Raw genomic sequence first — 27579 nt, forward strand, 5'->3', positions numbered from 1 at the left:
TATTTCCAGAGCTTTGATGACTGATGATCTGAAAAATTCAAGAGTATTTAAAAGTTAACTTTGAAAAACAATAGCTGGACATAAGTTCACAAATCAAATATATTGAATTGTTAATGCATTAAGTTGTTATTTTGGAATAAATGTAAATTGCTTAAAAAAACTAACTTGATGAGATCCATTTTGGCTTTATTAAATAGAAAATTGATTACATTCTTAATGTGAAATTATAAAACAGATTTTTTTCTAATAGTGTATGTTTATTTAACCAAGAAAATGTGACTGGGTCATTAATTTACATTTGATTTAAAAAAAAAAAAAAAAAAAAAAAAAAGGCTTTGAGGACTTTGCCTTCTCATTTCAGAACACCGCCACACACCATTGCCGTTTGTTTAATTAAAAAATATTGCTTTTATTATCAAAGTAACTTTATAGTTTTATTTTTTTCTCCCTTTCGGGAAGATGTGAATGATCTAATAATAATCATAATAATCATAGTTATTATCTTTTTACAGCATTTCAATAAGTATCTTGTACAATTAGTTTGATTATTTATTTATATATTTAATGCGACTTGATGAGAGCAAATTAGATGCTCTAAATTGCTCTTATTTGGGCGAAACTTGTAAGTGGTACAGTTTAACCCATTAACAGCTAATATAATTCTAAAAGAGGAGACATGCCCATTTTGCACTCATATTCCCCAGTGTCTTTACTGAGCAAGTCTGTGATTAACCCCTTAAGCTGTCAGAGCGAACTACCACTCAGAGACTGTTTCTTTACTCAGGCTGATTTTCTTTTAGTCACAGTCTGAGGCTGAACAAACTCAGTGTTCAAACTCAGTATAGATCAATAGATGACAAATACAGTCTTCAGTTTGCAATTTGTGCCATGTTTGTGTGTGAAAGACCAAATGAAAACATTTGCAAAAGAAATAAAAGGTTAGACCTTGCCGTTTGTCTCTTAGCTTTCTCTAGCACTCAATCTTCCTCACTCTCTCACTTCTTAATAGAGTTCCAGTAGCGGAACAGCGGCCGGTTTTTATACTGTGGGGATTCGGAGGAAGTCTTTCTCCTTATTAACATGTGCAATGACTAAGCTCTATAACTTTGCTGACCTGGCATTCTCAGCTCTTCTCTGTGAGTGTGTACTTAGCACTACTTAAAAGGGAAGGCATCACTATTGGCATATCTTGGGTTATGGATTTTGACAAACCCCTAACCCTACGTATTAACTTTTTAAGTCGTCCTGCACAGTTAGTCCTATGAAGATTGTGCTCATATCATCATCAGTTTTTTAAGAAATTAGAAGAATGTTAGATGACAAAACTGCAGAAAAATCCCACAAATGTTGTAGTCACCCAAGCCATATCTAGTCACCAAAACAGCATAGAGACTTGAGACTGTCCTCATTTGACTTTGACCAGTAAGCAACAGAAAATGTAAAAAATATTCACATGGGCTTGATATTTCAGAGGGCACTTTGTCCCTATCTCTCGAAAACAGAAGTGAGAGACTGGACACTCATGCAACGCTCTCTTTTGGGGTTTATCTAGCCAAATGTCAACCCAGAGCCCCTGAAATCAAACCCAACCCTGCGTCCCATTATGTAACTCCTGCTAGAGTTATCAAATTGAATGCACTTTCTTATCTACAGCACCTACTCCAACACCCTCTTGCCCTGAGCCGCACTATCTTTTACATAAGAGATGTTCCCGGGGTAGATAGCGATAGAAGACTATTTCTAGATTAATTGGGACACGTTTAAAAATACTTCAGGATGATATTGCGTCCTGGTTCGGTTTAAGCTCTCCAGAGCTGTATTATATGACCTGTAGCCCTTAGATTTCAAGCCTGACTTTATTGAGTCCGTCTCCTTTTCTGCCTCAAGATAAAATAGACTTTTTATTTCCTCGTGTGTGATGAACCGAGACCCGCAGATGTGGTTTCGACGGCGTGAGCTGCAGCATTGATTGATGAAATTCCATTTCTGATGTGAATCCAACAGCAGAGGGGATCTCATTTAACCAGACAGACACATATTGAAGTGATTACGACAGAAGAGAACGGCCAATTATGTTTCTGCCAGACCCATATTATGCTGCGAAACAACCAGTATTTTTAATTAGCGGGGTTGAAGGAGTGAAGAAGGAGTGAAGAAGAGCTATTAGGACCGGGGATAAAGCAGACACAGACACTGCTCTGGGGAGCCGTCCACATATATAGCAGCATTGGTTCCTTTCACATCGAGACATACACTGATGGCAAAAACCGTTCTAAATTGGATACAGTCCCCAAAACCGCTCAAAGCCAGTTGTGGCTCTATTGATTGGGGCAGATGCACAAATTTAAAAAGCCACTGGGACCACCTTTCATCTCGTATGTATCCTGAGAAAGCAGCTGATTAGATTTTGCTCATTAAAATGCCAGTTCCCTTTCATATGTCCGTCTGAGTTGCGCTTTAAGTCTCGTGTGTCTAATTCCTCTTCCTTTGTTGTGTCTCTACAGCCATTGGTGTCCACCCTTCCCATGAGCGGCATCCCTCAACACGCGTCTCGTATACCAGGCTTTGACTACCAGCCCTTGGAAAGCGCACTAACAAGGAGTGCAAACGCCCCTGCTTCTCACGTGACCATTACTTCCTCCTCATCTTCCTCCCGTGGGCCTGAAAGGGATCGGGATAGGGATCGGGATCGGGAACGGGACAAGAGGAAGAAGAAACACAAGAGAAGGTCTCGCTCCAGGTCCCGCTCACGCTCCAGATCCAAATCCAAAACCAAGCACTCTTTGCCCAGTGCCTACCGCACCTTCAGGAGATCCAGGTACCGGCTTGGGAGTTGTAACATATTTCCAGGAACGATTTGAACTGTTGAAAAGAGCTTGTTAATTGCTAATGGCATGTACCTAGGGCTACATTTAATGAAACGTAATTATGGTTTTAAACTGCCTTTTCCGCCTTTTTATCCATCCAAAATGTGTTAATCTAAGTTGCCTTTTAAGTTAAATGTAAAATGTGGTTTTAGGGCTTAAAAGTTGGAATTAATCATTTGGAAATTTCACTTCTCAAAGTTTGAAATACATTTGGACCCTTGGGTTAATTTTGAATTTCTGTAAAAACTGGCTGTAAAATATGATCTGATCTTCAACCAAGTCATAACTTTACATCTGCTTAAATAAATAAAACGCAAACAGTGAGACGGTTTTATTGAACACACAGTGTAAACATTTAGAGCAGGGTGGACAGTTCACCCAAAAAGTTTCTAATTTACTCATCCCCATCTTGTTCTTAGCCTTTCTTCTTCTGCGCAAAAGAAGGTATTTTGAAGAATGTTAATAATCAAGCATTGACCTTCATTACATGCAAAAAAAAAAATGCTGACATTTTTCAAGAGTCTTATCAAAAGTCATAATGGTTTGGAAGAATACAAGGGTTGGAAAATGGTAATAGCATTTTCATTTTTGGGTGAACTCTTCAAATTGGGTCTCAGTGTGCACCAAATGATTCCTGTAATTGCAGCTTAGATTTCAGATAGGAAAATCTGGAAGAATTTAGGAGGGTCATTCCGTGTCCAATCAGCCAAATTTTGGTCAGAATTTTTTCTGAAGATATACGTGTATGATGATGAAAGTATAATGACCTTCATCTTTAAAAGAAAAAACCATCAGCTTATTTAAGTATTTGCTCCAGGGGCCATATTGAGATTGGAACATCTCAGGAACCGAACCATATAGATGCCAAAATGAAAGTTTGTGAAGATCCAAAATCTAAAAGGGCATTAAGATATCTCTAATACTTCTTGACTTACGCCCATGCAAACGCTGGAGAAAAAACTTGAAAATTTTCCAGTGGTCACCAGTGGCATATAATGCAACAAAGATTGCTGAAGTCAATAGATTTTACTAACAGACAATCTAGTCTCTGTGTAAAATAATATGAAGTCATTTTTAAACCTCAGGTAATTCAGCACTGAATCTCAAGTGAATTCCCCCCCAAATTTTGACCACTATCTACAAAATAGTGGATTACTCAGTAAATGTGCATCTGTGACATTTAATATTTTAGCTTTCACTACTAAACATGTTGATCGTTTTTTTTTTTTTTTTTAAATAATGACAAAGTCAAAGATTTGAGACAGGGACCTCTGGTTGAGTTGGCACGGAATGACCCAGGAGTGACTTTGACTTGAAGAACAAAAACTGACCAGCGTGTGCAGAAATCAATAGTAAATCAAAGGTTTCACATTCTTTTTCCTGCATCTGTAATCAATAAATAGATGTGGGAAAAGTTTTATTCCCAGAAACTTGAGGCAAGGATGCAATACCCCACCTCTAAACTTTTGTTCACCCCTCCGCCGCCCTCATTTTTTTTCCGTCCTCTTTATTGGAAATCAAGGCCGATTTGTCATTATCTGCTGCTGAAGTTGCAGTAATTACAGTCCCCTCATCACGCCCGTCCTGACACGCCGTAATATAATTTCTGGAGATTAAATCATTTCGGCCCCAGCATTTAAATCACTTACAGTGTGTAAAAGGCCTCGCTTTCTTCTTGCTCTCTCTCTACATCTTTCACAGTCGCTCGCTCTTTTCCTTGGTTATATTTCCATGCAAACTTGCCAAACAAGGGCAAAAAGTGTGGCAATGACTCAGATGAACTTGCTAGAAATATCGTAAGGAGTAAATGCACTTCCTCTAAAACGAGATAAGGAATGGCCTCTCTCCCTCTTCCTCTATGTGTATATATAAATATATTTTGTAGAATAAATCTCGTGTCTGTGCAAGAGAAAGATTGAGATGAGTTTTGGGCAGAAGCTCTTCTTAGACTACTAATCTAGTTTGGCTGAGCCCCTGTGGGGCTCTGTAGATATCGTCTTGGCTTTAGCCATGTTCTCCAGCTAAGAGCTATATGAGAAATCTTTCTTTCCCTGGTGGTTTTCTTATTCCTCTGTTATTGAACTGCAGTTCATCCGCTTACTTCATAGACTTTGCACTGCTGCGCAGACTGCAGCGTCTGCATTAGGATGACAATCCCATCTTCGTCTAATCCAGATCGTCTCAGCTCAGAGTTAATTTCTCATCGGGTACAGCCCCTTCATGGCCTCCTAGCATTGCCCTTTGCCATTAGTCCTCAGATGACCTGAGATAATGAGTGTCTGGAGTGCCACAGCACCTTTGTCCACACTCACCCCGTGTGTTATCTCCTTCCACAACGTGTCATTAGCAGACACAGACTCGTACGTTTTTCAAGCCACACACGTGACCTCGTGCTTTTGACCTTGTTCCCTGATTGCTGTCGAGCGGCTGTGGGCCTTTAGACTGCTTGTTTTACAGCAGGTCAGCTCCTGTTTGGACCGAGTCCTGGTCAAGTGTGTCTGAGTATCGCCACTCCAGTAGAGGAAATGAGTGTTAAAGTGTTCAACTGTCACCTTTTGTACTCTTCCCCAGTAATTGCCATTCTTTGTGAGCTGATTTTGAATTTAAGAGGAATTTAATAAACTGTTTGTGTCATTTAGTTTTGCAGATATTGAGGTAAAGAGCTAAAGTGCAAGCCAAGCTTTCAAATACTAGGAAGCAGGTTTTTAAAGAGAGTGTTTTTAGGTTTAAACTCAATTCAAACTTGTTTTGACTTAACTTTGACTTGACTTAAAGAGCACATTGGCTGTTCAGTTATCAAGCTGTTTTAATTTTCTGAGCAGTATGATGACGAGGAGCTGTAGCGATGGCAATGTATTGTAAGCAATGCAGGTGTTTTGTAGTTGGATGTGAAGGTGAACATAAGAGTCTTTTTCTCCCAACATGCTCCACAATGCATTAGGAGCTGGGGGTGAAAACTTTTGGAATTTGAAGATCAAGGTAAATTGTATTTAATTTGTCTTCAGGGAAACTGAAGTATCTTTTGTTGCTTCCGAAGGGCAGTACTAAATGGGAAAAAAATGATATTTCTGCAAAATAAGAAAAATTTAGACGACATCATCCTGTTCAAAAGTTTTCACCCCCGGCTAGAAATGCATTGTGTTTCCTTCTAGAGCATCACTGAATGTTTGAATCTTTTTTTAATAGTTGCAATTGAGTCCCTCAATTGTCCTCAGAGTAAAAAGATGGTTCTTAAAATCATACAGTCGCTGCTGCAAGGAAACAAGAAAATTACTAATTTGAGTAGACAACTTTTATATATATGCAGCATTAGTAAGTGGTAGGCCTATAAATCAGACTTCGCCACTAACCTGAGCCTGTTGTTTTTTATTATAGCCTTCATTAATAACAAGCCCATATCTCAGTCGGTGACTCAGACAGTGAGCATGGACTTTGAAATAGTAATCCCAGGGCCAGAAGTAATTATAAAGCTCCCCATTCTGACATCAAACATGACCAGTGCTTCGCCTTTAATTTTTGCTACCGCTAATAATAATACCGGTGTCAGTATTTAAAGCTACTCACTCATTGTTATTTGCTGCCTCCTGACACCTGACATCTCTCGTCTCCGGCCTGCATGTCAACAATACCAGGAACCAGCTGCACATTTATCCTTAATGAGTATATCTGTTCAGTCTAGCAGAAAAATAATAAAAAAGAAATTCACACTGGACACAATTATAATAAATGGATGCAAATGTATTATGCTGGGGAAGAAATACTTTCCTCTTCATCAAATAATATCTTTGACACCCCTGCAGTAGATTATTAATGATTAGATTTAATATCTGTTTTTCTTTCTTTCTCCTGTCTGTTTAAATATATCTCTCCGTCTCTCTCTTTGCCTGTTCCTGACCCCCACATTTTTATTGCTTTATTTGTTTGAAATGTGTGCGTGTGTACGAGATATTTATTTCAATTCACATTATCCTTCTGTGTGGGTATATACACGTATGATTACATTTCAACCTACGCACAACTCTTTATAACAGCCCATCCTTTTTGTTAGTCGATGTGTTCGGCAACAGCACAAGCATTTTCCAGCGTTCAATGAGGCTCGTTTTGTATCGTTATTGAATGTTAAATTATGATGTGGCCATGCCCTGTAATGAATTATATTCATAATTCGTATTAAAATGAAACCGAATTGATATTTTATAAAATGTTAGGGGGAAATAGAAACAAGGGGTTTGCTTTTTTCTCCGAATTTTATTTGTCAATTTCACTGCATCGCAGTAGACTGCAGTACTTGCTGTCAAGAAAATCTGCTATAAATGTCTATTGCTCCTTCATTTACAGCTGTAAATTGTAACCACCGACACTTTTGACATTTATGATTCGCCATCTGAGATACACTCAGGTGTAGTGTCAGTCCCAGAAGGCTTGCACTGGAGAACAATGCTCACTGATTTGCCCAATTTTTTTGAGGTTCATGACATTTCACTGTCGTCTTCATGATGTTTACAGTAATGTCTGCTGTTTATGGCACATAAGTCTAGAACTGTCAAAGATAAAAATGTGATTTCTCGTGACAGGTGTTTCAGAGATTTATGCCAGATACTGGCAGGACATTTTATGAGCTGTTATAATAAAAAAAATTCGAATAGCTTGCAGCATGTTTAATTACCATTAAAAATTAACAATGAAATCTCACTCACGAGCAAAACAGTGTTTAAATATATAATTTTTTTATGTCCTGGTATTTCTTTGTATTTATATCATCTGGTGTATTTCAGTACATTTCAATTTTTTCGAAACTTTTTTAATTAAATGTAATTACTATATGTAATAGTTTCTGTTTACAGTAATAACCTTTCTTCAGTGTTCAAGAGCTCAACTCCTCAGTTACTTTTTTTTTTTTTTAGAATTTTCTCCATCTGTCACAAAGGTTTTGAAAAGGTAATGGAGAGCAAAGAGCAAAGAACCAAAGAACCATCATCAACTGACAGTTAATTTAACAGCATCAAGATGACTAACCTGTGGGTTGATTTCTTGAGCAGAAGTTGACCATGTTTTTTCCTTTCAATCATTTTTTTTCTCTTTCCTCTCTCAGGTCTCAGTCTCGTTCCCCCAGCCGTAGAGACAGGCGAGCTCGCTCTTCGGACAGAAAGCGTGAGGAGAGAGAGAAGGAGAGCTACGGTCCAAGCACCTACCGCCTTGGTGGCAACCCAGCGCTGAGCAGAAAGCGCTCCAGATCAAGGTGGGGTGGCACTTTTTTGACAATTTATGAGACTTTTTTTTTTCTTGTTTTTTTCGTATATATTTATTTATTTATTTTATGTATTTATACACTACTTTTATTTAGTAAGAAATTAATACTTTAGCAAGGACACATTAAAAAAACATTTATAATGTTACAAAAGAGATTGATTTCAAACAAATACTGTTCTTTTTATGAAAAAATCCTGGAAAAAAAAAGAAAATGTATCACGGTTCTCACAAAAATATTAAGGAGGACAACTGTTTTTAACGTGGATAATACAATTATACAATAATAACAACAGTATAATAGGAATAACACTAATAAAAAGAAATAATGAAACGGTAATATTGTGAAATATTATTTCAATGTAAAGTAGCTGTTTTTTATGCTAATATATTTTAAAATGTAATTTATTCCTGAATTTTGAGCATTATTACTCCAGTTTTTAGTGTCACATGATCCTTCAGAAATCATTCTGATGTGCTGATTTATTGTCAATGTTTTTGTTTTTTTTTTTTTTTTTTTTTAAATAAAAAGTTAAAAATAACAGCATTTATTTAAAATAGAAACCTTTTGTAGCAGTATACAGTACCGTTCAAAAGTTTAGGTTTAGTACATTTTTATTCTTCCCTTTTTTTTTTTTTTTAAAGAAATTAATACTTTTATTCAGCAAGGATGTGTTAAAATTATTAAAAGTGAAAGCAAAGACTTACATTGTGAGAAAAGATTTCTATTTTGAGTAAATGCTGTTCTTTTAAACTTTTTATTCATCTAAAACTGAAAAATGAATGACAGCTTACAAAATAAAAAAAATATTAAGCAGCACAACTGTTTCCAACATTGATAATAAAAGTATAAATCAGCATGTTAGAATGAATTTTGTAGAATCATGTGACAATAGAGTAATGGCTGATGAAATTTCAGCTTTGCATCACAGGAATAAATTATATTTTAAAATATATTAAAATAGAAAAACATTATTTTAAACTGTAATAATATTTCACAATATTACTGTTTTTCTGTATTTTTGATCAGTAAATGCAGCCTTGATGAGCATAGGAGAATTCTTTTTAAAAAATTCTACTGATCCCCAATTTTGAATGGCATTGTATATATGTATTTTTTTAATTTAAAGATTTACAGGGGCACACTGCTGTGAATTCAAAATATAATGACAGCGGGTAGAACATGTGTTTGTATTAACGGCAGCTGTGATAAGGCCTCATTTTAAACCCTCTAGCTCTATATCATCACAAGGAAAAGCTGGCTGATTGTCAGCATGCATGCTGCTGTTCACAGTGGGTAAAAAGTGCTTTCCTGGTGTTTCCCCAGAGTCTGCACCAAGCATGATCTTTTCATTCACTGTAATCCTTCTATTGAAGAGTCCTGTGAGACTCCACTCCATGACACCGCTATCATCACCCTTCCCTCTCTCTCATTCCCTCTACCTTCCCATTATTTTCTTACCGACACCTAAAAGGTGCTAAAGCACCAAAGAAAGAGACGGTCATGGTGACTTCTCAGATCTCACTCGGCTTTTATGTCATTGGTTTTTATCTGGGCAGCCCACTCTCTCCAGTGCTCTTTAAAGCTTAGCTGAGACGTTTCTGCATATACTACTGCTGAGGAGGTTGCAGAAAGCAAAAACAAGCTTTTTACACATCTCCTGCAAAGAAAAAAAAAATCAGCATCTTTCGTTATACCCTCGACCCTTTCTAGTTTGAACCGAGGGAAGAATTGAGAGCGAGAGATGGATGGTTGGATCACTTACAGGGTTTTAGTGAGGTTTGGTTTGTCAGAGTGATGATAGAAGCGTCTCAGATGCAGAACCTCGCTTACATGCAAGCAGAGGAAGATTGAGTGCCTGAGTGCCTGTCTTGGACCAGGCAGCAGCTGTTGCATGCAGCATAACGGTCGGGTTATGGAAGTAAAATATCATTTATTCTCTCCATAGGAAAATATATTCTTAACAAAATATGTAAATCTTTCAAGACAGACCAACCACAAGCTCTGAGGTTAAGCGATGGTGTATGCTTCTGTAAAAACCATAAGTCACTGCTTCCTATTTTTTAAAAAATAATTTTTATTGCCTAATTCTTTGTAAATAAGAGAGGTTCATTCATGAATAATTTATTTGTATATTCAGTTGAATATTATACTTTAAAATGCTTTAGAATTTGTAGTTATTATTTTTAAACTAGATAGAGCGACAGATAGATAGATAGATAGACAGATAGATCTAGATAGATAGATAGATAGATAGATAGAGCTACAGATAGATAGATAGATAGATAGAGCTACAGACAGACAGATTGACAGACAGACAGATAGATAGATAGATAGATAGATAGATAGATAGATAGATAGATAGATAGATAGATAGATAGAGCTACAGACAGATAGACAGATAGATAGATAGATAGATAGATAGATAGATAGAGCTACAGACAGACAGACAGACAGACAGATAGATAGATAGATAGAGCTACAGACAGATAGATAGAGCTACAGATAGATAGATAGATAGATAGATAGATGGATAGATGGATAGATGGATAGATGGATAGATAGATAGATAGATAGATGGATGGATGGATGGATGGACGGACAGACAGATAGATAGAGCTACAGACAGATAGATAGAAGTAATAAATATACATACAAATAAATATATATTACATATTTTACAATAACATCAGTTATGATTGATATGATTCACAATGGTTTATGAGAAGAGGAGTTTTTTTTTTTCCTCATAAAAGGTGTTTAGTACATGGCATTAAACCTTTGCCTTTTTTACACTTTTTCATTTTGGCTTCAAATCAAAGTTTCTGCTCTTCTGATTCATCTCAGAACTGAATGGCTTTGTTCATGGCTTAGAAATTTTATTAAAGTTTTTTTTTTAAATATCTTTTGAGAAAATGAATGGCGAAATTCACTGTTGAACTCCATACTGCTCTCCTGTCCAATAAGATACAAGATAATCATGCCAGTCAGATATAGTAGGCGAGAGGCCTTATGCGTTTCTGTCTTTTATGGATAAACTTGGATCTATTTTCCTGTACTGATTCAATTAGTCATAATAGTTTATGCCTCAGGTGGAATTCTTGGCACGTCTGCAGCAGTGCGTTTTTAACCTCATTGTGTCTCCTAGGACTGCTTTGATCCACTCTCCAAACATGTCTTGTCATTTTGCTACAGTGCCACAGGTAATTAGAGGTCACTGTGCCCATTAACTGAAATTGGGTGCTTCTTTAAAAATGTATTTTTCCAACTAAAGGACAAGCCTAAGGTATTCAAATGAAATATTCATAAAGGACAGCTTGAGAGATAAAGGCCCCTTGATATGGACTGTGTGCTTTTTCTCTGGAGAGAGACACACACGCTGTGGCTGTTATGTATGTGCGAAAGGCCTATTCCAGCCCCCTCGTGTTTTTAAGACTCCACAGTGTTACCTCCTGTCAAACAGAAACTCTCACTGAACTGCTCTGTCCACAGAGCCACAAGAATATGTGTGTTTGTTTTGAGCTGATCTGTTATTTTAATAACATTTTAATAATTCTTTTTCAGGTCACCTCATGAAAAGAAGAAAAAGAAGGGTTCAAAATCATCGCACCAGTTTAAGGGTTCCTCCTGTTCGCCTTCGGCATCCCCTGACAGAGGCGGAGCCATGGCCAGAGTCTCTGCAAGCCCCTCCCCAGCCACAAGCCCCGCCTCCAGCCTGGGGAGGTCCAGGTAAAGCGCATCTCGCTCTGGTCCCATTACTAAACAATCATTCAGCGTGAACCTCGCGAGGGAGCCGCCCACCCTCTGAAGCTCAGCCCGCTTCAGTCGGAATCATAGATTTCAAGCATATTTTTTTCCCTCTTTGTTGCAATATTAATTTAAGCTTTGCCAAGAGCACTGTGTGTGAGACACATAGACACAGTAGCTTTTTGATTTGGAAGTTAAAATGGTTTTAGGTATGATTTGACGACTAATTACCTGTTGAACAAAGGATGAAAGCTTCAGATGCACAGAATTTGATGGAATAATATGCATGAATTGAGTTTTTTTTTGTGTATTATAGAAAGGTTTTGATTCAAAAAGCTAAGAAAACACCACAATGCAAAAGGTTATTGGAGATAGGGACTGACTTTTTTTTTCTGTTTCAAACAACAAGTCAAGTTTCATCAAAAAGTTGGTTTTAAACTCCCTCGGCCTTCAGTTGTTTTTACTGCTTTTTCTTTACCTCCCAGTGCGTGTCTCTCTCTAGACTTTGTTTTATTTGTGCAGTTGTTGTGTCTCTTCCGGCATTGGGTGAATATTTCATGACCTTCTGCTGGTCGCTCAGTTTCAGCCTGAGATGACTGCAGTAGCTACGTACTCACCAGTCGTCATGAATACTGTATTAAGGCGTTTTTCACAAACCGTGCCAATTGGCAGACCTCTGTCTGTCTGTCACTGTCTCACGCTCGCTTTCTTTTTGTTTGTTAACCAGGGATGGCTCTCAGGAGAAAGACAAGCAAGTGTCCTCCACTATTGTCTCTTCGGTGCAAAGCAAAATCACTCAGGTATGTCATTAAAAAATTATTAACTTCCATATAGCAACTAGTGTTAATTTTGTCAGCCATTTTTAATTTAGTCTTAGTCCTGTGTCAGATGTACTTTTTAGTTATCATATGTAGTAAATCTTTTCCTGTTTTTGTTTAGTCTAGTTTTAGTTTACCAAATATCTGAGCATTTTAGTCTAATTTTAGTCAGTAAAAACATTTTCGTCATGCTGTATACTGGTTAAATTGATAAAACATTGCGTGGTTGCCAGATTGCAAAAATTAAGCAAAACACCAGGCAGAAAATGTATCCTTTTAACAGAGAAGCTGTGATTTGGGGATATCTGGCAACTTTCGTTTTAGTCATAGGAAAAAAACTTGTCAACAAACGTTTTTCTTCATAGTTTTCGTTAACAAAATTAACTGCGGCTTTCACTTGATAAACTGCTCCTAAATATAATGTATAAACTTTAATTTTCTGTGAAGCTGCTTTGCAACGTTTTGTATCGTGGAAAAACGCTATACAAATAAACGTGAATATCTGGCAACCACACATGAACGCTTACATAGTAGAAGCATGTACAGCAGTAATATTTCACGAAAAAATAAGGAGTCGAAAATAAAAAGGCATTTTTATATTGTTTTATTTTTTTAAATACATTTTAGTTGCATGTTTTATTGTCATTGATGTTGCATGTTGATATAGTCGTCATAGTTTCGTTTTAGTCATGGAAAAAAGCTTGTCAACAAACTTTTTTTTTGCATAAAATTAAGTAAAAGGAAAATGTTTCCTTTTAATTTTGGGATGTCTGGCAACTTTTGATCTTATCTTGTAGTCGTGAGAAAAAAGTTTGTCAATGAACAGTTTTAGTCCTAATTTTGGTTAACAAAATTAACACTTATAGCAGCTATGCTTTTGTGTAAACTCAAGGCTTTCACTTGATAAAACACCTCCCAAATATAATGTAGAAACTTCAATTTTCTGTGAAGCTGCTTTGCAAAACGCTATACAAATAAACATGAATATCTGCCAACCACACACATGAAAGCTCACGTAGTAGAGGCATGTATAGCAGTATGCAATAATATTTTGGTATTTTATTTTGTCAGTCTCGTCTTTTATCGTCAACGATACTGCATGTTGATATAGTTACAGTTATTGTTTAGTGATTGTTTTAGTAGACTTATTGTCATCTCATCTTCATCTCGTTTTAGTTATGGTGAAAAAAAGCTTGCCAACAAACATTTTTTTCATCAAAATTAAAACTAATAGCAACTATGCTTTTGTGTAAAATAGGGCTTTCACTTGATAAACTACTCTTAAATGTAATGTAGAAACTTTAATTTTCTGTGAAGCTGCTTTGCAACAATTTGTATCATGAAAAGTGATACAAAACAAAAGTGAATATCTGGCAACCACACACTTGAAAGCTTATGTAGTAGAGGCATGTACAGCAGTCTGCGGTAATATTTAGCGAAAATAAAGAGTCCGCAAAAATAAAAAAGACATTTTTGTATAGCTTTTTTTTACTTTGTCATCTCATCCATGTCTCGTTTTAGTCATGGGGGAGAAAGTCATAGTTTTTATTAACGAAATTAACACTAATAGCTACAAACCTTTATGTAAACTAGGGCTTCACTTGATTAAAATGTGTAAATAAATTTTATATATATATCAGTATTTGCAGAGAAATGTCATCAAATGAAGATATTAGTGAAGACATGGCATGTTTTATTTAGATTTTATTTATTCACTCATTATATAGGACACTGGAGATTTATAAATATATAATGTAATATTTTCTTTTTACAATATAGGACATTGAAAAACATTACTTTTTTGTGGGTTTTCTATGTAAAAGTGGTATAATGCGCAAGTTAAAATTATTTAAGAACATGTCTTCATATCCTGCATTCTTTTCCATTCTTTGGTGCAGCACTTTGCGTTTTAATGCAACATGTTCTATGCAAATGCCCCCTTGGACTAATATTTTAAAATAAAGGTTTGATTACATTTTTTAAGTTAAGCCGTTTCAGATTGAATTGATTTGTAAGGTTGAGGGTTTAGAAACCTCTAACCAGAATGCTTACAGGGCTACCTTGCAAACACTGTAATAAGCTAAAAAACACAAAAGTTTTGCTACCTTTCGTTTTAATTTAACGCCTAAGGGGAAGACAGACCAAAATTGTGTAGCAGAGCTGATGAGACCCTTAGACGCTTAGTATGGCTTTAATATATGTAATTTAGAGCCAGACGGTCTCGGTGGTCTGTGTTTGCTGAGCCTTACGTGCTGAAACTGAGAAATACAGTGATTTGGTTCCATGACCCTGTCGCCAGGGGTGGCTATGTAGGTGTGTGTATGTTTATGGGAGAAAGAGAGCTTGTCGCTATTGCATGCTGATTCAATGCAGCTGTCAGTCCCCGCAAGCCCTGTTGTGATCTCTGGCCTTGTGCGGCGAGGATGAAATGCAGAGCGTGCTTGCTTACCTTCCTTTTTCTTATTGTTATACAGAGCAGATGAAAGCTAGCTACTATATGCGTATTTTAAAAAGCAGCTGTGTCAGAAAAGAGGACTTGAGAAATGCAAAATGTACTGTAAGTGTATAAACAAAGTACACCGTACTGCGTTTCGCTTGCAGCCATCTGGTCTTCAACGAAAAGAGAAGTCAGCAGGATAACAGTCTTTTTATTCACCCTCTCTGTACTGAAAAAGTGCACAGTCTTGACATGGTTTCAGATCTTTTGGAAACCTAATTCACTTCCGTTTTCTCCCGGCGCATGAAATCAATTCTGACACCTAAAAACTAGGCCAGGACTTCCAGGGGGCAACGTCTTGCGAAAACGACTTGGCTCTTATTAAAACCAGCAACTGCTGCTTGAATCAATAGCTTCGTTTCACCTTGACAAATAACTACCGGCAGAAACTTCTTCAGGCCTGTGCATGCTTGCATTTCGGTTGCGTGAGGAAGTCCCTTTGTCCCCATTTCCCCCTTCTCGTTCAGGCACCGAAAGCTCTGGGCCGCACGGACCACCCGTAGATCCTGCTGTAGGGAAGCAGGTTTCAGCTCGGCTCAGTTTGATCCTTTGCCCATAGCCCTACCTCACGCAACTACATCAGATCCTCCAGAGGAGAATGTTCCAGCGCTGACATGCACATCCAGACTATTGATAGAGGAAGGAGTGCTCTCATGAGGCGCTCCGGTAGAGACTGGCGGGGTTTTTTTACAACCGGCAAATGAAAAAGCTGTAACATTAAAGGCTGGGGAAGCGTGTTCTCGATCTTAGCACTACTCCCCTGGGATTTTACGAACCCTCTATCCTGCCTGTCAGACGAACAACAAGGGAGGCTGGTTTATGATTCTCCCTGAGGAACACAATAGTCTCTTTTTCTTTTCTAGTGCTTTGTGCTGTCCTCCCCATGATTAAAATTTTGGTGCTCCTTTCTTATTTGCCACTGTTTAGCATGGGTGGCGTGATAAGCGTGGCAGGTGACTGATGGTTTGATTAGGAGGCGTTTATGGGTTGCAAAATGTGCCCTGGCAGGTTATGAGAACATTACTGTTGTTGTGCGCAAGATAAGAAACCAAAAAGCATTGCGTTCCCGAAAACCCCCCACTGTGGCTCTGGGGGAAAAGGCATTTCTTGTACTAACTGATGTGAACAAAATGTAAAGGTACAATAAAATGAGACTGTACCACAGCTGTGTCCTTTCCACCTTACCTTATGGCTCTCAATGTTGGAGAATGAGAAAGAACGACCTTCCCAAAAGGTATAGTTCACCCAAAAATAAAAATTCTGTCATTAAAGCAGTCAAATACGGCCTTTGTTTTTATTTTGTACTGTACTCTGAGGTCCACTTATAATGTTTTCAAGATTTTTTTACATAAAAAAAAAACATAGGTAATGTACTCACCCCCTTGTCATCCAATATGTTCATGTCTTTATTTCTTCAGTCGTAAAGAAATTATGTTTTTTGAGGAAAACATTTCAGCATTTTTCTCCATATAATGGACTGATATGGTGCCCCGACTTTGAACTTCCAAAATGCAGTTTAGATGTGGATCCATGTGGATTCAAACGATCCCAAATGCGGTTGTAAACGATCCCAGCCGAGAAAGAAGGGTCTTATCTAGCTAAACAGTTTTCATTATTTTTATAAAAATAATGCAATTTTTAATTACTTTTTAATGTCAAACGCTTATCTTGTCTTACTCTGCCTGAACTCTGTTTTTTCCAGTTAATGACAGTTAGGGTATGTCGAAAAACTGCCATCTCATGTTCTCCCTCAACTTCAAAATCGTACTTTATCGCTGTTTTACCTTTTTTGTTGAGGGTGTTTGATCTTCTTTGCATGTTCACTTTGCAAAGACTGGGTCGGTACTTTTGCAGCAAAAGAGAAAATACTTTTAGAGAAAATATGATTGGAGTTTTTGTGGGTAATTGTAAACGTATCCACGGTAAAATGAAGTGAACAAAGGACCGAGTTCTTACTGACACTCTGGAGCTTCATTAAAAATAGTTAATCCACTCTTTCTTAACGTTGGGATGAGAAGGAAGGCAATGCAAAGACTGTTTTTACCACAAATTGGCACTGCAGAGCATCTTGATTTCTTCAGAGCCATCTTTATTGTTTGGTTTCTGCATAGACCTGTACGTTTGTCTTTCTGGTCAACAATATGCAAGAATTGGTGGGCTGGGATAAACAGGCAGCAATGTTGATCATCTTCTGCAAAGGCAGAGCTTTTCTACCTATTACATCATAAAGTAGAACATTCCAAAAGCTGTTGTTTTGGCAGACTGCCTTTAACAAAAGCTGTTTTTAGACTAACAACAAAGTTTTGAGTTCTGAAACGTACAGGACGTTTTAATAGTACAGTCACCTCTTATATGTCAAAAGATCAAGAGAATTTTGGTTTCTCAGTTCATGACCCCTTTAATGACTCTCATGTCGTTCCAAACCTGTAAGACCTTCATTCATCTTTGGGACACAAATTGAGGTATTTTTGATGAAATCCAAGAACTTTCTGATCCTGCATAGATAGCAATGTGACTACCACGTTTAAGGTCCAGAAAAGTAGTAAGGACATTAAAGTAGTCCATGTGACATCAGTGGTTCAACCCTAATTTTATGAAGCTACAAGAAAACAAAAATAATCACTTTATTCAACAATTTCTTCTCTTCTGGTCACTCTTCGATGCATGTTCACAAAAGTACTTTGATGCAGCATCGAAAGCTCTCGGATTTCATCAGTAAAATATCTTAATTTATGTTCTGAAGAAGAACGAAGGTCTTGGAACGATGTGAAAGTGAGTAATGAAAGGCAGAATTTTCATTTTTGGCTGAACTATTCCTTTTCAAACTGTAAGCTTTCCACACAAGTAACCTTTGAAGAATTGTGCAAATCTTCTCTAATCAGCAACTTCTCATGCAATGCTAGCAAGAAAGTATGGACAACATCATCATGAGAACATGATTGGAGATGAGAAGACATCACCTGGAAGGGCTTCATGTAGACACCAGAGTAAAAACGAAAGAAAGAGACCAAAAAGCACCTGCAACTGAATGGTAGAAGCAAAAATTGAAGACCCTTAACCACCTGGGACACCATTCTGAAGCTGGCCTAAAACAGACAGGAGTAAAGGGCCATAAGAAGAAGACTAAATGGCAGAATGTTTTTAAAAAAAAAATGTGGAGTGAGTTCAGAGCGGTATTGGATGTGAGATTTCAAAATTGCTTTTAAATGGCCTGGGCCTGTGATTGAAGTGCACCCTCCTTGAACTGAAAGTGGGGTGATCCTCTGAACTCTAGAAATGTAGGTACAAATGTGGGTTATCTGTCAAATTGGTTGAAGGTCTGGTCCCAAATAGCTAGAGAGAAATCAGCCGACTGCAAAAAGCAGCTCTCAGTCCCAATTACGACTAGCTCATGTTTGGTCATTCGATGTCAGAAAGCGGCGTCTCTTAGGTTTCTATTCCGCAAGAGTACAGTTAGGTGGCCATATTTTCAGATGTCCTCAGACTTCAGCCAGCTGTGGTCTCATAATGAGCTCTACTCATACTGAAGATATCCTCCTTTCATTGAAGTAATCTGCTCAGGTCAGCTGGAAGCTTAGAGAGCCCTTTATCCCAGCTTAGTCCTGACATACTAATGTACTGGATCAACACACTATGATCAGAGAGACATATTCTCACCAGTTCCTCGTCTTTAAGCAATGTATATGTGCTCTAGTAGTGGAGTATGTGGGAATTTGAAATTAATTGGTCACAATACAGGAAGTTGATGAATCGGAATCCTTTTTAGGTTCATTCTGAATGGTGCACAAACCTGCTGGGTGGTCACGTGCAAGATTCCCAATCCCAGACCCTGATTTAGTCCATTTTACTCACTATTTAATACCATCAATGTAATTTTACCAACCTTATCTCATTACGAAAACGTACGTGTGGGAAATTTTTCGCAAAACTGAAAATACGTACCGCCATGTACGTTTCTTGACATTTTCTATGTGAAATGTGCATTAAGTGGTGCTGTAATTCTAATGCTCGTACCATCTGCACTACCCCTTCCCCCCCAAAAAAAATCGAATGTGATGTAAAAAACGCAATCACAAGCATCTAGTTTTAGCTTGTTTTTCGATCTCTCATCTTTCAGCTCTTTTATCGTGAGCCATTTTTTCACAGGATTCGTACCCAAGGATTCCGCATCCGTCCAGTCCAGTTTCGTGCCGGCTGAGCTACCAAGCAAGCTTGTTGCATTCGGAAAGCGATAACTGTGTACGAAAACGATTACAAACATTCGCTGTTTTACCGCCTCTAGTGTTCATTTCTGTTATAAACTGCAGTGGTATGTACTTATCGGTACGTATTTTGCGTCTTGCGAAAAGTTCCCACAGGTACGTTTTCGTCATGAGATCAGATAAAATTCTGCAGTTTTGCTTCTTCAGAATGACTTTCATAATAGTTTTCACCCCATGAAGTACACCAGCACAGCCTTCTCTCAAGAGGCACGTTGGTCCTTGCCTCTGTTGTTTGTGCATTTCTCGACCACTTGTTTGTTTAATGATTAATTCTGCAGGGGCTTTATTGGAAATTCAGGGTTAATAACTTTCCTTCGACTGGACGAGGGGGTGGAAAGCAGCGTAGACTTGAATTCTGCAAACGTCAATGAGCAAACCTTGCTCCTATGACAACCGTGCAATTCCAGCCACCTGTTTCGAAAGATTATTTTACTGATTTGATATGTAATGCCAAGTTGAACTGCTTTCAAATTTGAAAGCAGTAAAGAACCCTGAAGTGATTTCACGCCAGTGGCAGAGAAAGGCGCCATTATGAGGAATATATCTGTAGCTTAACTGATGCACATTTTATTAGTATTATAAAGTAATATTATAGAAATATTTTTCTTCTTGTTTAAATGTGATTAACATTATAGCGCTTAACTTCTACTGAACCCACAAGGAACTTTCTTAATGCAAATTCCACTTCTATGAAATCAGTGACACCATTTAATGTGCATATTCATTAAGCAAATGTTTATTCAAGTGCCAAGCTGTGCGTTCTCTGGTGTCACATTCTCCCTATGGGCTCTTAGCATGCAACCGGCCTTGGGTAAGGTAACCTGAGCCACATAGAATGAGGGTAGGCATTTGAAGAGCAAAGATCCAGCTCTATTTGCCATTGGCCTTCTCTTCTATAGGATGCCACTAGACATCCGTATGCATATCTAGCATGTTGGATTCTCATGCATACAAAGCCAGAAGCCAATCTGAATTTCAAATTACGGAAAGTTGTCTGCAAGCTTATGAATTTGTGTTTCTGTTTTCGTGTCCCGTGTTTAGGTTCTCTCCCCTATGAATTCTGTACTAACTTTTTCTCCATTTCTCCTTGTTTGTAGGACCTCATGGCGAAAGTGCGAGCAATGCTCGCTGCCTCCAAAGGCCTTCAGCCGAACCCCTCCTGAGTGAGTTCCAGCACATCCAGACAGGATCAATCTCCAGCTACATCTCGCAAGACAGTGACATCCTTCTGGCTAACTGCTGGACTGCTGTTTACCTGACAAGCTGCGCAATGCTGGACGCTTTTATCCCTTTACGTATGCCTGTTTGGACCTTGCGTTAGATGTTTGCATTTCGCCTCCAGATTAGCATTAGGCATGGAGATCTATATTTCAAAGGTGCAGGTGGAACCCATGCAGGTGCAACCAGTTTTAGCTCTAAAGCAAAAAGAAAGTATTAACGGCGTAATTCCTTGGATGCAACTAAAACGTTCTTTACTTTGTAACATCGTGTCTACCAGAAGGACACCGTTATATCCTTCTGTGAAGGATAATGCTGTTTGTTTCTCTCCTATCTCCTTTTTTTCCTCCGCCTCTGAGCTCTTTTCGATATGAAGTCGTTTGCTTTTTCGGTTCTAGTTTTTTCCTTTCAATATGTGGCCTTCGGTTTTTCATTTCTAAGTTTGTACGGGCCTAATTTTGAAGCTACTTTGTAAAACAGTCAATAAAGTTTGAATTATGGAACACGAGTGTGGTTGCCTTACTTTCCGCAAGCAACATCCCGTCATGTTCGCCTTTTTGCTCCGTCTGTTTTTCATTTCCTGCACCTGCGAGCTCTGGCCTTTCGACCGTCGGCACATGTACTGCATCCCAGCATGCACTCTGCATGATAATTAGGCCCCAAGTTCTCCTGAAGGGTCCATATGAGTGGGGCTCTCAGGAGATGGAGAGAGCAAGAGCGAACGGTGGGAATCATGGTCCATTTTAAGTGAGCCTTTAATCTCGTGGCGGTTCAACCCGCAGAGGCGATGCGGCGCGGCGCGGCACAGCGAGTCTCATTTGGTCTTGCGAGAAAGCAAAATAGACTGGTTAGAGATCCCTGGAGCAGGTCCCATCCAAACCTGTATTTATGCTCGCTCCCAAACTCTCTTGACTTGGAAAACTTGAAGCTTTCCCATGTTCCGATTAGTTCTGATTCAGGTAGGGAAGTGTTTTCCTGGGCACGGAGGAAGTGTTTCTTACCAAAAAAAAATCCAAAATTTCAAAAGTCCATCTGGCGTGCTTTTTATTGATCATCTGGGTGTTCACTGTTCGCTCCGTCCCGTATGTTCAGCTAAACCTGCACAATTTAATCAAGGCACTTCATTTGCTCAAGTCATTTTTGATTTGCATTATATCAAAAATGTTCTCGTTTGTAAATTGATGCTTAATGTTCCATAATTGCACCAATCACGATAATCGCAATGCTACGTGCTTTTGAAAAGGGCAGCTTTGAACTAGACTTAATAATAGACTCTGCATTTTTATTACTCTCACGATTGAATTTGAACAATTCTCATTGCATACTTTGGATCTTATGAACAAAATGTATTTTTAATATATAAATATGCATTATTGGTAGCGGTAGCAGCAGTATTAGTATATAATGTGTCTTTATTTCAATAGGCTTGTAAAAGCCAAATGTTTCTAAAATGAAATTCATGCTTTACAAAGGTTTTGCTGTTAAGTGTTAAGTGAGCCGTTCACTTTGAAACAGACCTGAATGTCTATTCCTGATGGCCTTTTCCCTTTTTCCATTATTCTGTTTATTATTTCTATCCTTTTATCGAATACATACCGAGTCTTGGAAATAAAAGGCTTTGCTAGAGTGGCGGTTTAGTTTGTCGCTGTTTCCCGGAGTACAATATTTCATTGTGACACGGTTGTTACGGCCGATTTTCAGGCCAAGTCTTTATAGGCAATTAACTAATTATAATCATTAAATGGAACTGTATTAGCTGGATTGAAACCGAAGGCGCCATCTCTGGAGGGTTGTTTTTGCCACCGACATTGACCTGTTGTCAGAGGCGGTAGACAGAAGATGGGTTGACTATGCAGGCCGGGACGTCTTTTTTCTTTCTCGCCCAAGAGCTTGTGTTCATCATTACACACCAGCAATCTGCTCAGCTACAGCGGGTAAACACATAGCTCATTTCTGGCCAAGGCTTCAGTCATTCCGGCCTCGTAATGGCCGCAATATTCCCTCCAATAACTGGATTGCCTCGTATAGCATTAAATAATGGATTTATATGCAATTAAATGCACCTCATAACATCATTGATTTGATTCCGAAGGGCTGCGTTCAAGCTTTCGCCCACTCGTGCTGTCTGAGTTTTTGTGTACGACAAATTAAATGGGTGTGTGGTATCCAAAAAGTCACTTACAGGGCAGAATGAGAAGGCTGTTAAGATGATTTGTTGACTTTATGAGATTTGAGAACTCCGGTGAAATGCTGGAACAGCCTCCTGTAGACAGAATCAAGAATTTGGGTGTCTTGTCACTTTTTTGCAATCTAATCTACGGTCAAATGAACTTGGGTTGAGAATGACGTTTCCGGGCCTGTCCTTAAGTTTTATTTCCCTTCGTTTCCCACCGCAGTGGAAACCCCGCTAGAATGAAAGGAGCCGTGCGGCAGCACGTTGGAAATCCAAGCTGGACCTAATTGAGTATGTAAAATTAAAAATCCAGAAGCATGTGTCTGAGAGCTTTTGATTCTCTTGATGTGGTTATTCAGCAGAGGGTTGTTGCGCTTTCAAAGTTGTGGCCTGAACTCCTTTAGCAGCTTTGCTGAATTTCCCACAAGGGGAAAAAAAACTCAGCCAGCTGTGATATATCCTGAATATTATGAAACTGAAAGGCCTTTATGGAAGTGCAGAGAACATTTTCCGTGTGGAAAAGAATATACACGAACACCCTAATCCTCAAAGGCATCATTTTATGTGATGTAGGTGTTGTTACTGTAAAACACGTCAGTGTGGTAATTGAGATGTTTTCTCTCTCTGCATGCAGGGATGTGTGAATTGTGCTTCTTAAATGCAACGTATAACATTAGAAAGAATGAAAATGACCATTGGAATGAGTTTGTAAAGGTCAGCTGATTAAATCACTGTTTATTCAGTGCTTTTTTTTAATCTAGTGCCACTGTTAGTCTTTATCGCTCTCTGCTGTTTACCATATTCAAGGTGTCCCTATTAAAGTGTTGCAGACTGTCTTAAGTCTCACACTTGTCCTTCAAGTATCAATTCTATCCCACACAGCCTCAGGAAATGGGTTGCGTTATCTCTCCTGTGGCGAAACCATGTGATCACTCTAGCTGGGCTGTCTGCAGATTTATCCTGCAGATGTGAAAATTTGTGAGATGATATCACCCGTTTCCAGTATAAGGTTACGATTTAATTTAGTTTTTGTTGCTTTAATACATATTTTTGTTTTACCCACGCACATTCCTTATTGAGACGATTTTAATAAGTATAACCATCTTATCTGTCTTCAGTGAAAATCAATTAACACGGACGTATTAATAATTTAACAAATGATGCTTTCTCAGTCTGACACGATCTGTTGTATTAATCATTATTATAATCGATATATCAAATTTTAATTATCACATTGATGCACAGACCTCAATCAGAAATGAAAATTCTGTCATTGATTACTCACCCTTATGTTGTTCCAAACACATATAAGACCCTTGTTCATCTTAGAACACAAATCAAGATATTTCTAATGAAATCCAAGAGCTTTCTGACTCTACATAGACGGCAACGCTACATTCAAGGCCCAGAAATGTAGTAAAGACATTGTTAAAATAGCCCAAGTGACATCAGTGGTTCAACCGTAATTTTATGAAGCTATAAGAGTACTTTTTGTATGCAAAGAAAACTAAAATAACGACTTCATTCAACACTTTATTCTCTTTTTTGTTGGTCTTCTCTTTATGTTCATGTGAGTACTGATGTTTGGATGTGCTGCGGCTTGTTTACAATCAGAGGAAGATGCATGTTGTACATAAAACAGTCTTTGTAAACATCTGAAGATTTTTTTGCCCAGCCTTACAGATGATGAACTAAGAGGACGACATGCAATTTTTTGCCCAGCCTCACATGGACTAGTTTTACAACAAATAAAACCAAACATGTACCGATAAAGAAGAAATTGTTTTTACTGATGTTATTTTTTTTCTTGAACAACAAATAAAACCAAAAAAACTACATTTAAATGATGAACTAAAAGAAAGATGAACTAAGTTTAACCATGGTATTCATAGTAAAACTGTAGTTTTACAAATAGTAATCAAAACGCCAAACAAAAATTACACTTTTGAAATGACATGGTTCAGAGTAATTAATGAGAGAATTTTCATTTTTGGATGAACTATCCCTTTAAGGCAGATTAAAACAAGGCTGTGAGGGACTAGACTTTGGACTTTACAAAGGCGCGCACTTTATAAACGTCCAAGATCACGTAAGTTTCAATTAGTGATGGGGAAGTTCGGATCATTTTACCGACTCGGAGCTTTGAGACTCGTTCAGCAAAATGAACGAATCTTTTTTCGAGTCATTTCGTTCATTTTAGCAAACTATAATTAAAATGTTACGTGTTATTTCCCTAACACATCTACTGCTCACACAAACGTTGATCACACTACAAACAAGACAAAATTATAATGCTATAAGAAACAGTAAAGATTAAAGCTCACCTCACATCGTATCTGACAAGTCTTCGGGTTTGAGTTGTTCGGTTCATCACGTGACAGCCCCATAAGCATAACCAATGCAGTCTGAGCCGGAAAGAGAATTGATTAGTTCATCTCTCGAGTCTTCGGTTTCGAGTCATTCGTTCATCACGTGACAGGCCCATAAGCTTAACCAGTGCAGTCTGAGCCGGAAAGAGAATTGATTAGTTCATCCCTCGAGTCTTCGGGTTCGAGTCGTCATTCATCTATAGGATGTTGCGCAAATGCGCATGCGCGACTGAACGAATCACTCCCAGAGACGACTTGTTCTTCCCGAGGCACATTAAAGATTCGTTCAAGATGAACAAATCGTTCAAGAACGACCCACCACTAGTTTCAATCATTTTTTTTTTATTTATGTTCGGCTGCATTACGGTTTATTTAATTCGGAAATGATCCGAAACGATTCGGCTGAGGACTTGACAAACGCTGACAAAGTAATTCAAATTCGTTCATAAACGAAACATCATTATGAATGGCGTTGTGCTTCTAGATCACAACGGGTGTTAAGTTCTCCTGGGAACGTTAGCAGAATGCAGCGCGCCAAAGACGTGCACACGTAAGCAATGGCGGCTGCCGCGATCTCGCTGTTCGTTTTCTAAAGGTTTGACATCTGCCCTGTATTGTTTGTAAGTTAATTACTTACTTTGTAAGTTACTACTTCTATTACTTTGTAGTATATGACTCGTTAAGATTTAGTGCTGCTGGCAAAAATGTATGTTGCTCGTTGATTGCTGAATTATTAAAAGTGAATATGCCTATCCCTGTCTTTCTACATTAAGATTGGTTTTTGAAAACCTGAGATGCATTGCAGCTGTTAATAATGTCCCTTGAGATGCTGTTCACTGGTTTGATTCTGTAGCGTTCTCTCTTCTCTCTGCCTGTAGTAAGTTACCATTTCAATTTCTCTACCACAGTATTTCTTGGGGCCATCTTGAGGGCTCCCTGTAACCTGCCAAGTCAAGCCGGCTTGTCCTTTGTGGTGTTGGGACAGTGGTTTGTGCGGTCGAGGGAGAAAAAAGGGAATATTTTATCAAAGCCATTGACTGAAATGTTTGAGTGGACATTTGCAAGTCAAATAGTCTGTGGGATCTAGAGGCTTGACTAGAGCAGGAATCTTGGGAAATGTTTAACTGCTTTATTCTAATGCTTTATACCTCTGTCTCATGTTATATCAGTGACTTCGGTTTGATGCATCAATTAGAGAGCATTTATAAAAAGCAGAAATATAGCCTTGACTCTCACACATGGCACTGTGTTTGAGCAAGTGCGTCCCTGAGGTCCTTCACCTCATAAAGGGTTGATTTGAGTGGGGCGGCTTCATAAATCCTTGTAAATCCATTCCTGGTGCTCAGACAGTTCTCTCATTTTTTTTTAACACCTGAAACATTGTTATTTTAGCTGCTGGATGAAGTAGCTCTCCTCTAAGTGCTCTATTTCCCTCTGTCTCCCCCCTCCCCTGTCTTGTTTATAGAAGTGCTATTAGTCTGTAGCTAGTCCATGTCCAGAAAGCACCATTTGTCCAATGCTGATCTTGAGGAGGGAGATTTTGTCGAGGAATTATGGACTTGTATATAAGTCTTATTATACAGCTCAAGGATTCTGGCTGTACAATGTCAACAGAACTGCTCAGTTAGCTGAGCTGCACTCAGAAATATTTAGGCCTACATTTACAAATTATGCACTTCAATTGCATATAAAAGTTGCATCAATTTGGATTACACACTTTTAACATGAACTAATCAATTTAATGTGATGCATATTTGTCAGTCAAACATAAATAAAATGGATTTAATTTCTGTACTTAATAAATCATGGCATAGTTTATTATTTGCATATATTTGATCTTATTAGAGGTTCAAGTGCGTAGTGCTGAAACCCTATTGTAATTGTTAGAATGGTCGCGGATCAGTGATCTCCACGTAAAACTGATCGTGCAGACCAAACCGTAAGTTGTAGAGACTGGAAACTTGGAGGCATGGTAGTACTCACACCACATACAACATGACCAAGGCTCAACCTTTTCGGTCTGACGGGGGCGCTGCAGCGAACACTTATGTAAGAGCTCAATCTGAGGTCACAGGGAAAAAATCACAGAGCTTGGCCACTCATGAAACATGGCCGCCATTTTTGAGCCTGAGCACCTGCTAGACATAGTTAACGGAGGCCGATCGTAACAAAACTCAGTGGGCCTGTTCAATTCACAGCCCCAAAGATCTGACAGAAATTTAAAAGAAATCAGCCACTGGGGCATGATATTGCATTTTACAAGGGTGTAAATGATTGTATGTCTTGCGGTTTTTCACACATACATACAATATTTATACCATGCGATAGAACTCCTCATTCCGGACAGCTTTGCCTCTAGAACCACTGCTGTCTATCAAAT

General features: G+C 38.3%; 1 protein-coding gene across 1 annotated transcript in view; it reads left to right on the forward strand.

The window, feature by feature from the left end:
* sfswap (splicing factor SWAP) overlaps positions 1-21160 on the forward strand; it is a 102958-nt gene extending 81798 nt beyond the window's left edge. Inside the window, exons 14-18 of the mRNA XM_051092707.1 lie at positions 2505-2818; positions 7960-8106; positions 11680-11844; positions 12590-12662; positions 20537-21160. Coding sequence (XP_050948664.1) covers positions 2505-2818; positions 7960-8106; positions 11680-11844; positions 12590-12662; positions 20537-20602 — 765 coding nt within the window. The 3' untranslated portion in view covers positions 20603-21160. The remainder of the gene's footprint in view (positions 1-2504; positions 2819-7959; positions 8107-11679; positions 11845-12589; positions 12663-20536) is intronic.
* Positions 21161-27579: the final 6419 nt, after the last annotated feature.

Source organism: Labeo rohita, chromosome 21 (genome assembly GCF_022985175.1).
Source record: "Labeo rohita strain BAU-BD-2019 chromosome 21, IGBB_LRoh.1.0, whole genome shotgun sequence".
Lineage (NCBI taxonomy): Eukaryota > Metazoa > Chordata > Actinopteri > Cypriniformes > Cyprinidae > Labeo > Labeo rohita.